The 16232-nt window shown below is 36.7% G+C and overlaps 1 protein-coding gene across 1 annotated transcript in view; it reads right to left on the bottom strand.

Moving 5' to 3' along the window:
* Window positions 1-2568: 2568 nt before the first annotated feature.
* The window catches only part of PIGX (phosphatidylinositol glycan anchor biosynthesis class X), a 37229-nt gene continuing 23565 nt past the window's right edge, over window positions 2569-16232 (bottom strand). Inside the window, exons 6-8 of the mRNA XM_034990756.1 lie at window positions 7553-7766; window positions 5270-5370; window positions 2569-2857 (exon numbers count right to left, since the gene is read on the bottom strand). Coding sequence (XP_034846647.1) covers window positions 2714-2857; window positions 5270-5370; window positions 7553-7766 — 459 coding nt within the window. The 3' untranslated portion in view covers window positions 2569-2713. The remainder of the gene's footprint in view (window positions 2858-5269; window positions 5371-7552; window positions 7767-16232) is intronic.

The raw sequence follows: 16232 nt of genomic DNA on the forward strand, positions 1-16232 counted from the left end.
AATAACCAAATTTACAAGTGTAGACCGAGCTAAATTATCAGTCATATGAGGGTGAAATAAAGATATCAGACAAAAGCAGAGACCGTTCGTTGCTGGTACTGTAACAGTGTTGTAGCTACACTTGTGGTGCTTGGGGCGCCTGGGTGGCTCAGTTGGTGGTTAAGCGGCTGCCTTCAGCTCAGGTCATGATCCCGGAGTCCTGGGATGGAGCCTGCTTCTTCCTCTCCCTCTGTCCCTCCCCCCACTTCTCATGCTCTCTCTCACTCTCAGATAAACAAAATCTTTAAAAAATAAAAATTTAGGGGCGCCTGGGTGGCTCAGTCGTTAAGCGTCTGCCTTTGGCTCAGGTCATGATCCCAGGGTCCTGGGATCGAGCCCCACATTGGGCTCCCTGCTCTGTGGGAAGCCTGCTTCTCCCTCTCCCACTCCCCCTGCTTGTGTTCCCTCTCTCACTGTGTCTCTCACTGTCAAATAAATAAAATCTTTAAAAATATATATAAATAGGGCGCCTGGGTGGCTCAGATGGTTAAGCGTCTGCCTTCGGCTCAGATCATGATTCCAGGGTCCTGGGATTGAGTCCCGCATCAGGCTCCCTGCTCCGTGGGAAGCCTGCTTCTCCCTCTGCCTCTCTCTCTCTCTCTCTCTATCTCTCATGAATAAATAATTAAAATCTTTAAAAAAAATTAAAAAATTTAAAAAAATAAAAAATATATAAATAAATAAATAAAAATTAAAAAAATAAAAAATACAGCATTTAGGGGTGGCTGGCTGGCTCAGTTGGTAGAGCATGCGACTCTTGATCTCAGGGTCATGAGTTCAAGCCCCACGTTGGGCATAGAACTTACTTAAAAAATAATTTTTTTTAAGTTAAAAAATAAAGTGCTTATTCATTTTTCAAGTATCCAAAGATAATAAAGAGTTCAAAACCAGAAATGTTCTGTTATATCAAAAGTGATATCAAAAAAAAGTGATGTCATCTGCAACCATTTATTAGGCAAGAAGAGTCATATCAAAGTACTCTTCATTCACTTTCACATTTTTATTACGCCTCTGAATACCTGTATAAATGAATAAATGGCTGAATCATGTCCCAGGCCACCATCTCAAATATTAACTTGAAAACTTATTTAAATACTGATGACACTTGGTTCTGATATGCAAAAGAAAAAAATATATATATGCACTCTGCCCTCCCCGCCACATATACTCTTAAGAGGTACCATGTTCCCCTGTCTATTCATACTTCAGTATGCTGTCTGTTGATGTTAACTGAATTTTAACTGACATAATTTCATTTCAGTGCCGCTATATTAATCCCACTGTGAAAGAAATGCTTGTAAAAAACACGGAATTCTTTCTTGTAAGAAAATGCTAAATAAGTAAAAAATTAGACTGGATTTGAAATTTTAGTGGTCTCTAATTATTTCTTTTTTTATGGCATTTGGTTGCCTTTTTCAAGTTCTTAAACATACCTTCAAAAAGAACTATTATGACTAGTCAAGTCATACATGTCAAATTCTAAAGGTTTATTCCCATAAAAACAACAGAATGTTTTAGGAAATTAAGCAGTGCTAGCATATATAAATGTATATCATTCCATTACTCTATGAAACACTGTCAACCAAACCCTGGTTTATTGGCTTCTGTTCTGAAACATGCCTGTCCTCAACGCATTGTCCTAAACAAACAGAAGGACATGCTTGCCTTTTTATTTTTATTTTTTTTCAAAGATCTTATTTTTAAGTAATCTCTACACCCAATATGGGGCTCAACCTCAAAACCCCAAGATCAAGAATTATATGCTCCACTGACTGAGCCAGCCAGGTGCCCCATACCTTTATGGCACTTACTTTATTTTCTAATTTTTTCCCAAGAAAAATAGTGGAATAAGAGCTTTTTAAAAAAAAAAAAAAAGAAGTCACTGAAGATACAAAAAAGAGGGGTACCTGGGTGGCTCAGTCGGTAGAGCATGTGACTCTTGATCTCAGGGTCATGAGTTCAAGCCCCAAGTTTGGCATGGAGCAAAAGATACAAAAAAGATTTTTTTTGTAAATGTACAACTTAATAAAAAATACTCTAAAAATGACAATCCGAATTGTCTTCCTGACAAATTCAGTACTAAGTATTAGTACTTAGTACTTAGTTTCATCTAGCCAATTCATATATTCAAAACAGTATAATAAAATACAAAAGGAGAATGGAAATGCTTTAAGGAATAATCAATCTTGATATTAATAATTTCTTAGCTGTCCTACTTTATTTTCTTTTAACTCTCGATGAGTAACTTTAATATTCAAAATTCATGTTTAAATAAACTGAGTCATCCAAAATATTTTATTCTTATTTATAATGATTTTCTCAATTTTTAGCTGAAATTAAAATGTTTCTAGTCATAAAATGAGAATAATTTGTCTCTAACATATAAAGTACTCATTTTCGTAACCGAAATGAGGATAAAATCACTTCTCACAAGATAAATATTTAACAAAATTAAGTTTCCTCTTCTGTTGGCACTTGCTTGAAGATTATCAAAGGTCTATACAACAGAGCACTAAATTCTGGAATTGGTTGAAAATGATCCAAAATTTCCTCTAGTACACATAATTTTAGACATAAATGAAGACAAAAGCAATGACAATTCTAGAAGAGCACTTCTAATCGCAAGTAAATAGGTCTTATTTAGGTTTATGGGAAGCATTAAACTCCATAAAACTTATAGGGAAAAATGGCCATATTTGAAAACAGCCACAAGGATTAGAGTGGAACACAGGATGGTAATGAGCAGAGTCACAGAACATACTAAAGAGGTATGTATAGTCAGTCCCACTGGAACCTGTAGAGTCACGTTTTTATATACCTAGAGAGAGAGAGAGAGAGGTTAGAGACATTTAAAATGCATGTCCTAAGGTAAGACCAGTACTTGACTTTTAATGTAATTTTTTTCTTTTAGTATCTTTCAGCCAATGCTACACTACAGGGAACATTACTATTTGAGTGATTCTTTTGGATTCAACATTTCATTTAATATAATAGAATCAGACTCAATCACAATAATCCTTAAATTCTCATTAGTTTTGACTACTACTTTCTACCGATGCTAGCTATCTCCCATTGTCACCTCTGTAATCAATATAAGCATTTACCTCCTTTTGCTACGTTTCATATTAGAATACAGAATTCTCTCTCAGTCAAAGCCCCAAAGGAAAAACGTTAGAACAACAATAAAGCTAAAGTATCCAATCACTCCTGTTTTGCTGTTTCTCTCTCCAAAATACCTTTAAAAAGTCTGTTATTCACAAATCACACAATTGAATGTCTTTTACTGTTAAAACATCAAAGTCATTGTCATCCTGACCAGCAAAACAAGTTCTCCTACAGTTCAACTTGGTTTTTATTTTCTATTTGGTTTTGAAGATCAAGGGGGTCAGTTAGAAACTCTAGGAAATTTTATGGTTTAAAATAGGTTTTTAAAAACATGAAAATTTAGGTAACTTGGGAATGCTCTTATTTTTGGTTCCTTTTTATAAATATCTGGAGTAAAATTTCACACCCCAAACAAATGTTACCAACATAATCTGTAACAAAGCCACCTGAAATTTAGCTTTCAAAAAAATGGTGTCTTAAATCAACAAGCCTTAGTGTAGATCACCCCCTTAGTAATGGTCACCTATTTCTCTGGTATACATAAACAAGAAATGTTAATACACGCACATACAATTCAAAGGGATTAATTATGACCTCTTATTTCAAGTTACATGGTCTAAAGGAGAACTGGATTCAGAATGTTTTAATAAGGTAATTACTTATTTTGTAGCAATGCATACAACCAATATTTTAAATTAATAAATTATAAACACTAATTATACTCTTCATTCACATAAGAAAATCAAATGTAATTCTCCAGATGTATTTTAGAGTGTGAAAAAAGATTCGGGTTCCATATGGTAATGGAAATCTACTCAAAAGCAACTCTATATTGCAAAAGATATCAGCACAGTCATACATCTTACCAATTGTCAGTTCTAAGAGAATTCCCCACTACAAAATAGCAGTGCTTTGTAGTAAGCCTTCACCATAAGTAGTTGTTTTCTAGGCTAGCTGGTAGACAGGCTTCAAAGCAACTCCAAGGAAAATACTTCAAATCTAAATATCTACAATAGCCATATGAACAAATCTGCTTTATGTTTATCTGACTGACAGTCTGTCTGTTGGTTTAACATTTTAAATTTATTTTCCTTTTATTGCAGACTCATTTGACTCCTTATAAAAGTAAACTGTAAAAATGATGACACAGATTGTGCTATTCCACCAAAGGAAGCAGGCATTAAAGAGAATTAGGGTCAAAGAGAAACACAAACAGTATTACAACCATCAGTTAAAATGCAGCTCATAAAAGAGGAAGGAAAGGACAGAAAAAGAGGGAAAGAAAAGAAATGGTTGTATAAGATCACCACTCTGAAGAGAGAGAAGTAGACCATGTTAACTAAAGAAGGTAAACAGAAAACTACACTCCTTAGACAAAGCCAATGTTAATGAAGTAAGAATACTTACCTAATTTAGTAACTGAAAACAAGGTCAGAGGTCAAAACTATAAACATGGCTGGCCACAACCTGGATTTAGATATATAAATAGCAATACAACTGTCTAGAAACTTTATCACCGTTGAAATACTACTACTTGGAGCCTTTATTACCCTTTTCTCACTTGTTTTGTGCCATATAATGAAGTTAACTAATGGATTTTTGTTGTTCAAAAATTAATAAAAAGTTCTAAATAAAATAAAGTTGTACTGATAAAGTAAAACTCTTGGGTTTTACTGAAACCAGGCCACTTTCTTACACCATACACAAAAATAAACTCAAAATGGATTAAAGACCTAAATGTGAGACAGGAAACCATCAAACCCCTGGAAGAAAACATAGGCAGTAATTTCTTGGACATCAGCTGTCGAAACATTTTTCTAGATAAAGTAAAACCAGATGGACATAGCACTGTTCTTCATTGCTACTCCACATCTTTAAAAAGCATATTAGCTATACTTAGGCTCTGAACCAATGAGGCATGGAACTAACCCTAAATCTCCAGTCCCCAAATTAAATGATTCTGTAACTATAGAAATGAGGAACCACTGCTGCCATTAGTAGCAAGGAAACAACATTAAAAACAAACAAAAAACAGCTTTCAATGGTAGAAGAGAAAATTGGCAGAAACATTATGAGTTTTAAATAATGTAGCATGATCGAAAAACAACATAAAATATTAACTTACTGATTTATATTTCATATTGTTCCACTGGCAGATATCCTTATTCTTCAAAGCACAAGGAGCTGCCACTTGTGACTGAGCCCAGCATTTCAAAATTGGAAACTCTGAGAAAAAGTGGTAGAACATCATATCAGAAAACCTGCATCTGGACTAGACCCTAGGCCAGTCTTTCATGTTGAGATATGAGTACTCAAACACTTTTCTACACAATGTACATGACCTGAATCCATCTTCACATGCTATTTTATTTAGCAGCCTATCCTAAGAGGATGCCTAAGAAATTACAAAATTACCAAGACTGTGCAGAAGTTAAGCATGAGTTCTTAACAAATCTCATTACAGTAGGTGCCACTTTTTTAAAAAGATGTTATTTATTTATTTATTTGAGAGAGAGAGAATGAGCAGAGGGAGAGAGGGAGAAGCAGACTCCCTGCTGAGCAGGAAGCCGGATGCATGCGGGGCTCAATCCCAGGACGCAGGGATCATGACCTGAGCCAAAGGCAAACTCTCAAGCAACTGAGCCACCCAGGCATCCCCAATAGGTACCATTTTTAAAAAAATTTAACTTAAACTTTTTTTGAAATATAACATATATTCAGAAAAATGAACAGATCCTAAGCATACAACTAAAAAAATTTCCATAGACTAAACTAACCCATATAAAGAGCATTGAGGCTAAAAAAACAAAAACAAAAACCAGAACCCCAGGGGCTCTCTCAAGAGAGGGCACTTTTTCAAACTTTATTCAGACAATTAAAAGAAAACTAGGTTGGATGAACAAACCTAACAAAGTTGAACAGTTTATTATTTTCTCATCATGAAATATATGATGGCTGCAAAGTATGATTAAAAACTTCCTATCCTCCAATCTTTAGTGCTACTGGTTTGTGAATATTCTAATCAACCCAAATTTGAAGACCCAAAGAACCAAAATCGGAAAGGGGTTTCTTAAAGTCTTGATTCTAGGAAGACTGAAAATGGGGAAGGATCATTTTTTAATTTTTTTTTAATATTTTATTTATTTATTTGACAGAGAGAGAGACAGCGAGAGGGAACACAAGCAGGGGGAGTGGGAGAGGGAGAAGCAGGCTTCCCGCTGAGCAGGGAGCCCGATGCGGGGCTCGATCCCAGGACCCTGAGATCACGACCTGAGCCAAAGGCAGACGGTTAACGACTGAGCCACCCAGGCGCCCCACATCGTTTTTTTAATTTACTCAAACGCACACATAAAAACAGAAAGAACAATTACACCCGAAACCAAAAACTAATGGCCAACATTTACAACAAAACTAGGTGGTAAAGTATCCCCTCAAACACGAAAACCTATGCAGGTGGAGACAAACACCAACAGCTGCAAGTCCAGCAAATCAGCATGAAGAAACAGAAAGTAACACAGGGGCAAAAAGAAACACACCAGACATTATATGCGTAGTCCTACAAGAACTCAGCACCACCTATAGTCTTGTCAAAAGAATCAAAGCTAAATCTGATCACACCTCTGGAGCCAGCAGCCAATTTCCAGGAAATAAAGAGGCTAGATGAACAGCATGAGTACAATCACCAAAACCCCAGCCATGAGAAACTAGACAGGTCAAATGGCCCAGGTTTCTCCACAGGTAAATTTAAAAAAAAAAAAAAGCAAGGGGAAGAGGAGAAACCTGTAAAGTAAGAGACTTAATGGAAATACATTTCTTTAAATGGGGAAGATGAGGCTTTACCATCTAAGAATGCCCACTTGGGCGGAAAAAGTATAAAGAAACATAAGCAAGTGATTAAGTCAGGATATGGGTTAGTCTTAGAGGAAAGGAGGAGGCTATGACTGAGACAAGACACAGAGAGCTGCTGCTAGGGTGACTGGCAAAGCTCTATTTCTCTACCTGGGTGGTAGTTACAAGGGTATTTGCCTTATAATAATTTACTAAAATATTTGCTTGTGAGGTTTTCTTGTATCTATGGTGTATTTTACAATCAAAAAGTTAAAAAAAGAGGGATGCCTGGGTGGCTCAGTCAGTTAAGCGTCTGCCTTTGGCTCGGGTCATGATCCCAGGGTCCTGGGACTGAGTCCCACATCAGGCTCCTTGGTTGGCACGGAGCCTTCTTCCCTCTGCCTGCCCCTCCCCCTGCTTGTGCACACGCACACGCTCTCTCTCTGACAAATAAATGAAACCTTAAAAAGTTAAAAAAGAAAAAAGAAACCTGCTTTTGTCATCCCTGTCCTTGACTTCAGACTTGCCACCATACCTTTATTTTTATTTTCAACCCTCAGAAAAGACTTGCAACCCTCACCTTGGTCACAATACATCAATAAATCAGGGTTATTGACCACAATAAAGGTTTCCCCATCTTTACTATGTGGCCGATGATAGCGGTAGTGCACAGGCAAAAAAGCTTGGAAACAGTCAATGCACTGTGAATCTTGTCTGGCATAAATTAGAACTTCGGATTCCTTGGACAAATAACTGGGAGCTTCTATATTAAAGTCTTCTGAAACCATCACTGCCTGTCAAAAAGAAAACAAATATTAATCCAGAAGAAGAAATGAATGGGGAGGATTAATAAATAAAGCCACAAGATTGCTATGCAGATGAACAGAAATGTCAAATTTGAGTCAAACTCACTCCCCTTATAGATAATTTCCATTTCATTCCATCCTCAATTTTAAATAGAAAATACAGATGTGATCTATGTTTAATAAAAGTTTGTTTACTAAAAGTAAACTGAGGAAATTTTACTAATAAAAATTATGTATTTGTAATATCCTTATCAACCTTTCTTTAGGTGACAAAAGAGGTACTAAGAAAAGAGAAATTTTGTGAATACAGCATTATTTAATAAATATGAAAACTATGACAAAAACAGTTAACCCAGTATTGGATTGAAATGATTGGTATCATTCTGGTAATTTCCTGTTCTTGAGAGAAGCAAGTAAGATGGCAGTGAGTAAGATAGAGCACTGTGGTCAGGAAGTCAAAGCAAAGGTCAGCACTCTTCCCATATTAGGTATAAAAAGTTAAAAGAAAAATAGTAAATGATTCCTTAAAAAAATAATACAGTAAAAACCATTTTAAAACAGGTATTCTAGGGGCGCCTGGGTGGCTCAGTCAGTTAAGTGTCTGCCTTCGGCTCAGGTCATGATCTCAGGGTCCTAGGATCGAGCCGGTGACAGGTTCCCTGCTCAGCGGGGAGTCTGCTTATCCCTCTCCCTCTGCCCCTCCCCCCACGCTTGTGCTTTTGCTCACTCTCTCTCAAATGAAGAAATAAAAAATCTTAAAAAAAAAAAAAGATATTTTACTCCAAAAGTAAAAATGCATATGTGGCAGAAAATAGTCCTAAATTATAAATGTGTATATTATATATATATATACACAATATACACACACACATATATATATAATCCATCTACACGTATTTATGTTTGAGGCTCCATATATATATATATATCCATCCACACATATTTATGTATAAACATACATATGCACATTCACACTCACATATACTTATACATACGTATATAGGCACTATATAACCTATGAGTCTGTATGTGAGTATGTATACACACACAACTTGTCTCTAGATTCTCTATGTGAAGTCCTGACATAGCTCCAAGAAAAAAAAAAGAATTAACATCTTCCTGTCATGGCAAGCAAACATCCTAATTCTCTTGTTTGACAGTGACACCAAGTGCTGTATTTTTTTCATATTTTTCCTTCTCTGTTAATCACAGGAATAAAAAGAATTCATTGGCAAAGGCCAAGTAGTTATATAATCTTATGAGTCATAATGAACTTTAAAGGTGATCAAATTAAACCACTGTCCCAATGAGGGCATTCATTGTTCAGGATCCAGCCACTGCTTGAATACACTCAAGGACTAAAAGGGAGGTTATTACATTGAGTCATATCATTTTATCTTCTGTTAAAAGGTTATTCCTTTTTTTTTTTTAGATTTATTTATTTGACAGAGAGAGAGCAAGAGCGTGGGGAGGAGGGGCAGAGGGAGAGGGAGAGAGTCTTAAGCAGGCTCGGTGCTGAGTGCAGAGCCCAACAAAGGGCTTGATCCCACAACACGGAGATCACGACCTGAGCCGACACCCAAGAGTCAGATGCTCAACCTACTGTGTGACCCAGGGACCCCTATTCCTTTTTTATAAGTAGAAATCTAATGCTCTGGCCTTTAACATTCACAACTGTCCTTGCTTACAGTATCTACAATAAATTTGTTCCTTATTTCACTAAGGGTCACTCAAACATCGCCACTAAGTTTGCTCCTCCTCAGAGAAACAGTCATAGTTCTTGTAGGGGCACCTGGGTAAACAGCAATAATGTATTATCAAAAAAATGAAATGATGCATAAAAAAATCATCCAAAAAGAGCATATACTTGTTAAAAGACATGGATCTATACCTTTTCACAACAACACTCAACTACACGTCACAAACCACCACAGCTAAGTTAAATGAATTAAGCTATGAAATTGTGCCATACCTGTAACATTTGCCAGATCTTTCTCTGATAAACTATAGCTCTTTCAAAAACAGAAATAAATTCTCCCAATTAAGATACAGTAATTGGTGCCTTTGAACAACTTATACAATCTAAAAATATAAAACCTTTTTCTTTTTTAAAGATTTTATTTATTTACTTGACAGAGAGACACAGCGAGAGAGGGAACACAAGCAGGGGGAGTGGGAGAGGGAGAGGGAGAAGCAGGCTTCCCTGCCGAGCAGGGAGCCCAATGCGGGCCTCGATCCCGGGACCCTGGGATCATGACCTGAGCCAAAGGCAGATGCTTAATGACTGAGCTACCCAGGCGCCCCTAAAAATATAAAACTTTATAAAAATGAAATGTAGAATACTTTTCTGACACTGGGATGTTAATTCTAACAGTACATTTTTAAAAATGTTCTATCTGGCTAAAGGTTCACCAATTTTATCCATCTCAAAGAACCAGCTTTCAGTTTCACTGCTTTTCCCTGTTGTGTTTCTATTTTCTAATTCACTGATTTCTGTTTTTACTATTTCCATTCTCCTACTTACTTTGGTTTCATGTGCTCTTCTTTTTGTAATTTTTTTTTTTTTTTTTTTAAAGATTTTATTTATTTATTTGAAAGAGAGAGAGCATGAGAGGGGGGAGGGTCAGAGGGAGAAGCAGACTCCCCGCTGAGCAGGGAGCCCGATGCGGGACTCGATCCCGGGACTCCAGGATCATGACCTGAGCCGAAGGCAGTCGCCTAACCAACTGAGCCACCCAGGCGCCCTTCTTTTTGTAATTTAGGGAGGCTTGGCTATCACTAATCTGAGACCTTTCTTCTTTCTAAAATAGGCATTTTAGGACTATAAATTTCCTCCTAAATGCAGCTCTAGCAGCACCCTACTAATTCTAATATATTGTGTTTTCACTTTTATTCAGCTCAAAATACTTTCTCTTTTGATTTCTTCTTTGACCTATGGACTACTTAGAAGTATGTTAATTGGCTCCCAAATGTTTGAGGCTTTTCCAGAAATCCTTCCATTCTTGATATCTACTTTAATTCCTCTGTAGTCAAAGAACACACTTTGTAAAACTTGAATTTGTCTAAGTATATTGAGACTTGTTTTATGACCTAGAATATGCTCTATCTTGATAAATGTTCCATGTACACCTAAAAAGAATGTATATTCCACTATTGTTGGGTGGAGTGTTCTATAAATGCCAGATTAGGTCAAGTTGACAGTTTTATTCAAATCTTATATATTCTTACTAATTTTCTGTCTAGTATATCAATTAATGAGAAAAGGGTACCGAAATCTTCAACTCTAACTGTAGATTTGTCTATTATACCTTACAGTTCTACCAGTTTTTCTTCATGCATTTTGAATCTGTGTTATTAGGTACATAAATGTTTATGGTTATTATTTCCTTCTGATGAGTTTATCCCATTATCAAAATGACTTTCTTTAGCTCTGGTGATAGTCTTTGCTCTGAAATCCACTTCACCTAAAATTAATATAGCCACTTCAGCTTCCTTTTGACCAGTGTGACCATTATATCTTTTCTTTTAAAATTTACTGTTCATTTCTTGTAAGCAACATACAGTTGGTTCTTGCTTTCTTATCCAATCTGATGATCTCTGCCTTTTAATGGGGATATTTAGACATTTACATTTAATGTGACTATTGATATGGTTGACATTTATCATCTTATTTTCTATATTTAACATCCAATTTTTGTTCCTTTTATGTTCTTTCTCTGCTTTTTGGATTAAATGAATACTTTTATAATTTCATTATAACTGCTTTGCTGGCATATTAGCTAAAACTCCTTGTGCTTTTTTTAACATTTAATTATTTATTTTTAAGTAGGCTCTAGGCCCAATGTGGGGCTTGAACTCATGACCCTCAGATCAAAAGTCATTTGCCCCATCGCCTGAGCCAGCCAGGCACCCCAAAACTCTTTGTTATTTTTATGGTTACTTTAGGGTTTACAGTAAATATCTTTAATGTAGCACAGTCTACCCTTAAGTGATATTTTTTTATTTTTATTTTTTTAAAGATTTTATTTATTTGACACAGAGCGAGAGAGAGAGAGAGAGCACAAGCAGGGGGAGCAGCAGAGGGACAGGAAGAAGCTGACTCCCTGCTGAGCAAGGAGCCCAATGTAGGGCTCAATCCCAGGACCCTGGGACCATGACCTGAGCCGAAGGCAGATGCTTAACCGACTGAGCCACCCAGGCGCCCCTACCCTTAAGTGATATTAAAAACTACTTCACATTTAGTGTAACAACCTTACAAAAGTATACTTCCATTTTCTCTTTCCCAACTTTGTGATATTAGTTGTCACGTATTTTATTTTTACATATGGTATAAATGCTATATTATTTTTGTCAATTATCTTGTAAATAAAAAATTTAAATAATAAGAGGGAAAAAAGTCTTATATTTACCCATGTAGTTATCATTTCAAGTGCTCTTCTCTCCTTAGTGTAGATATAGATTTTATCTGGTATCATTTTCCTTCCACCTGAAAGACCTCCTATAACATTTTTTATAGTGGAGGTCTATTGGTGATTAATTCTTTCAGATGTCTGAAAAGTCTTTATTTCATTTTCACTTTGAAAGATATTATCACTGCATACAGAATTCAAAATTCACATATTTTTTTCTTTCAATACTTTAAGGATGGTGTTGTACTGTTTTCTTGTTTGCATTATTTTTGACAAGAAACCTGTTATCTTTTATCTTTGTTCCTTTATATTTTACATGTTTTCCTTTCCCTCTTGACACTTTTAAAATTTTCTCATTCTCTGGCTTAAATCAACAACACAAGAAACAACAGGTGTTGGCAAGGATGTAGAGAAAGGGGAACGCTGTTGCACTGTTGGTGGGAATGCAAACTGGTGTAGACACTCTAGAAAACAGTATGAAGGTTCCTCAAAAAGTTAATGATCCAGCAATAGCACTACTAGGTATTTACCCAAAGAATACAAAAATACTAATTCAAAGGGATACATGCACCCTGATGTTTTCAGCAGCATTATCGACAATAGCTAAATTATAGAAACACTGTTAAGTATCCATCAACTGATGAATGGATAAGGAAGATGCAGAGGTGCCTGGCTGGCTCAGTCAGTAGTACAGCATGTGACTCTTGATCTCAGGGTTGTGAGGTTAAGCCCCACATTGGGCAGGGAGCCTACTTAAAAAAAAAAAAATTTAGTATATAAATACAATGAAATATTATTCAGCCATAAAAAAGAATGAAATCGGGCGCCTGGGTGGCTCAGTTGGTTAAGCGACTGCCTTCGGCTCAGGTCATGATCCTGGAGTCCCGGGATCGAGTCCCGCATCGGGCTCCCTGCTCAGTGGAGAGCCTGCTTCTGCCTCTCTCTCTGCCTGCCTCTCTGCCTACTTGTGCTTTCTCTCTGTGTGTCAAATAAATAAAATCTTTAAAAAAAAAAAAAAAAGAACAAAATCTTGCCATTTGCAATGACATGGACAGAGCTAGAAAGTATTATGCTAAGTGAAATAAGTCACAGAAAGACAAATGCCATATGATTTCACTCATACGTGGAATTTAAGAAAGAAAACAAATGAACAAAGAGAAAAAAAGAGAGAGAGGCAAACCAAGAAACAGATTCTTAACTACAGAGAACAAACTAATGGCTACCAGAAAGGAGGAAGGTGGGGGGATGTGTTAAACACGTGATGGGGATTAAGGAGTGCACTTGTTATGATGAGCACCAGGTGATATATGGAAGTGTTGGATCACCATTTTGTACACCTGAAACTAATATTACACTGTATGTTAACTAACTGGAATTTAAATAAAAACTTAATCTTTTTCTTATTCTCATAGTTTTATTTTTTTTTTAAGATTTTATTCATTTGAGAGAGAAAAAGAGAGAGAAAGCACAAGGTGGGAGAGGGGCAGGCGGAAAGGGAGAAGCAGACTCCCCACTGAGCATGGAGCCCAACATGGGGCTCGATCCCAGGACCCTGAGATCATGACCTGAGCCAAAGTCAGACACTTAACTGACTGACCCACCCAGGCACCTCTCATTCTCATTGTTTTAAACAATTTGAGTATCATGTATCTTGGTATAGTTTTCTTCATGTTTCTGGTACTTGAGCATCTTAGATATGTGGATTTATAGTTTTCATCAAATTTGGAAATTTGTCAGCCATTATTTCTTCAAATATTTTTTTCCATCTCCATTTCTCTCTTCTCTCCTTGGAAATTCCAATCACACCTTCTCCACCCCACCCCCCACACTGAGCTTTATTGAGATATAATTGACATATAACATTGTATAGGTCTAAGGCATACAACATAATCATCTGAAATACGTTTATAATGCAAAATGATTGCCACAGTAAGGTTAATACAACCATCAACACACAATTACCTTCTCATGTGTGTGTGCGTGTGTACAATGAAAACTTCTATTTTACTACTTTTTAAAGTAATCTCTACACCCAACATGGGGCTCAAACTCATGACCCTGAGATTAAGAGTCATGCTCTACTGAACCAGCCAGGCACCCCCGATGAGCACTTTTAAAGTATACTCTTTTAACAACTTTCAAATATACAATACACTATTGTTAACTATAGTCACCATGCTATACACTAGACCCCCAGAATTTACTCATCTTATAACTGGATGTCTGTACTCTTTGACCACCTTCAACTGTTTCTTCCATACTCTTGCTTCAGGCAACCACCAAACTACCCTCTGTTTCTGAGTTCAGTTTTTTTTTAGATTCCAAATATAAATGAGATCATACAGTATTTGTCTTTCTCTGTCTGACTTATTTCACTTAGCTTGTAGCAAATGGCAGGATTTTCTTCTTTTTTTTAGGTGAATAGCATTCCACTGTATATATTTCCATACATATTTTTTTATTCACTCATCTGTTGATGGACACTTAGGCTGTTTCCATAGCTTTTCTACTGTGAATAATGCTGCAAGGAACATGGAGCTAGAGATAATCTCTTCAAGATAGTCCAATCACAGGTATAGTAGGCCACTTGAAATTGTCCCACAACGGGGCGCCTGGGTGGCTCAGTTGGTTAAGCGACTGCCTTCGGCTCAGGTCATGATCCTGGGGTCCCTGGATCGAGTCCCGCATCGGGCTCCCTGCTCCTTGGGAGTCTGCTTCTCCCTCTGACCCTCCCCGCTCTCATGCTCTCTCTCTCTCAAATAAATAAATAAAATAATTTTTTAACGTCTTTTTTTTTTTAAGATTTTATTTATTTATTTGAGAGAGAGAGAGAGCACATGAGAGGGGGAGGGCCAGAGGGAGAAGCAGACTCCCTGCAGAGCAGGGAGCCCGATGCGGGACTCGATCCAGGGACTCCAGGATCATGACCTGAGCCGAAGGCAGTCGCTTAACCAACTGAGCCACCCAGGCGCCCAATAAATAAATAAAATCTTTAAATAAAAAATAAAAAAAAAAGAAATTGTCCCACAACTCACTATTACTCTATTCACTTTTTATGTTTCTTTTTTTTTTTTAATCTGTTTTAGGTAGCTTCTATTATTATGTCTTCAAGTCCATTAATCTTTTCTTCTGCAATGTTTAAAATGCCATTAATTTTATCCAGAATATTTTCTATCTCATATACTGTAGTCTTAATCTTCACAAGTTTAATGTTATCCTCTTATATATCTTCCACATCTATACTTAGTTTTTTGAACATATGGAATACAGTTATGATAACTGTTTTCATAGCCCAATGCTAACATCTGGGTCAGTTCTGGATTGGTTTTGATTGATTTATTTATCTCATTACAGGCTATATTTTCTCCCATCCTTGCATCTGATTTTTTATTAAAATCAAGACATTGTGATTTTGATATTGTTGGATGCTGGATATTTCTGTATTCCTGTAAGTATTCTTGAGCTTTGCTTATATGCAGTAAAGTTACTTACAGTTTGACTTTTTAAAGGTCGTGCTTTTAAGATTTGTTAAACAGGAATGCCATTATGTTCAGGCTAGGGCTAAATATCCCCCACTACTGAGTAAAAGTTCTTCCGTTTACTGTACCTAATGCCCAATGAATTATGAGGCTTTTCCTAGCATGGTTGCTGGGAACAGACACTACTACTGGCCCTATGTGAGTGTCTGACACTGTAACCTCTAATTTTTTCATATGGTTCTTTTCCCAGCAGCAAGTAGTTTCCTCACATACATGCACTAATCAATACTCAACTATGTACTTGAGGGGAACCTTTTATGGATCTCTGGAGTTATCTCTGCAATTCTCTTCTCTCTCTACACTGCCTTGTGAATTCTGGTGACCTTGGTCTTCCCAGAATTTCACCTTCATCTCATCAACTCAAGAAGTCTACTAGGCTCTGCTTGGGTTCTTGCTCCCTATACTACAGCCTGAAAACTCTCCAAGGCAATAAGCTGGCACAGTCCTAGAGCTCACCTTATATACTTTCCATTTATTTCAGATATTACTGCCCTCACTGCCTGATA

The sequence above is a fragment of the Mirounga leonina genome, unplaced genomic scaffold (genome assembly GCF_011800145.1).
Source record: "Mirounga leonina isolate KUSES-001 unplaced genomic scaffold, KU_Mleo_1.0 Mir_115, whole genome shotgun sequence".
Lineage (NCBI taxonomy): Eukaryota > Metazoa > Chordata > Mammalia > Carnivora > Phocidae > Mirounga > Mirounga leonina.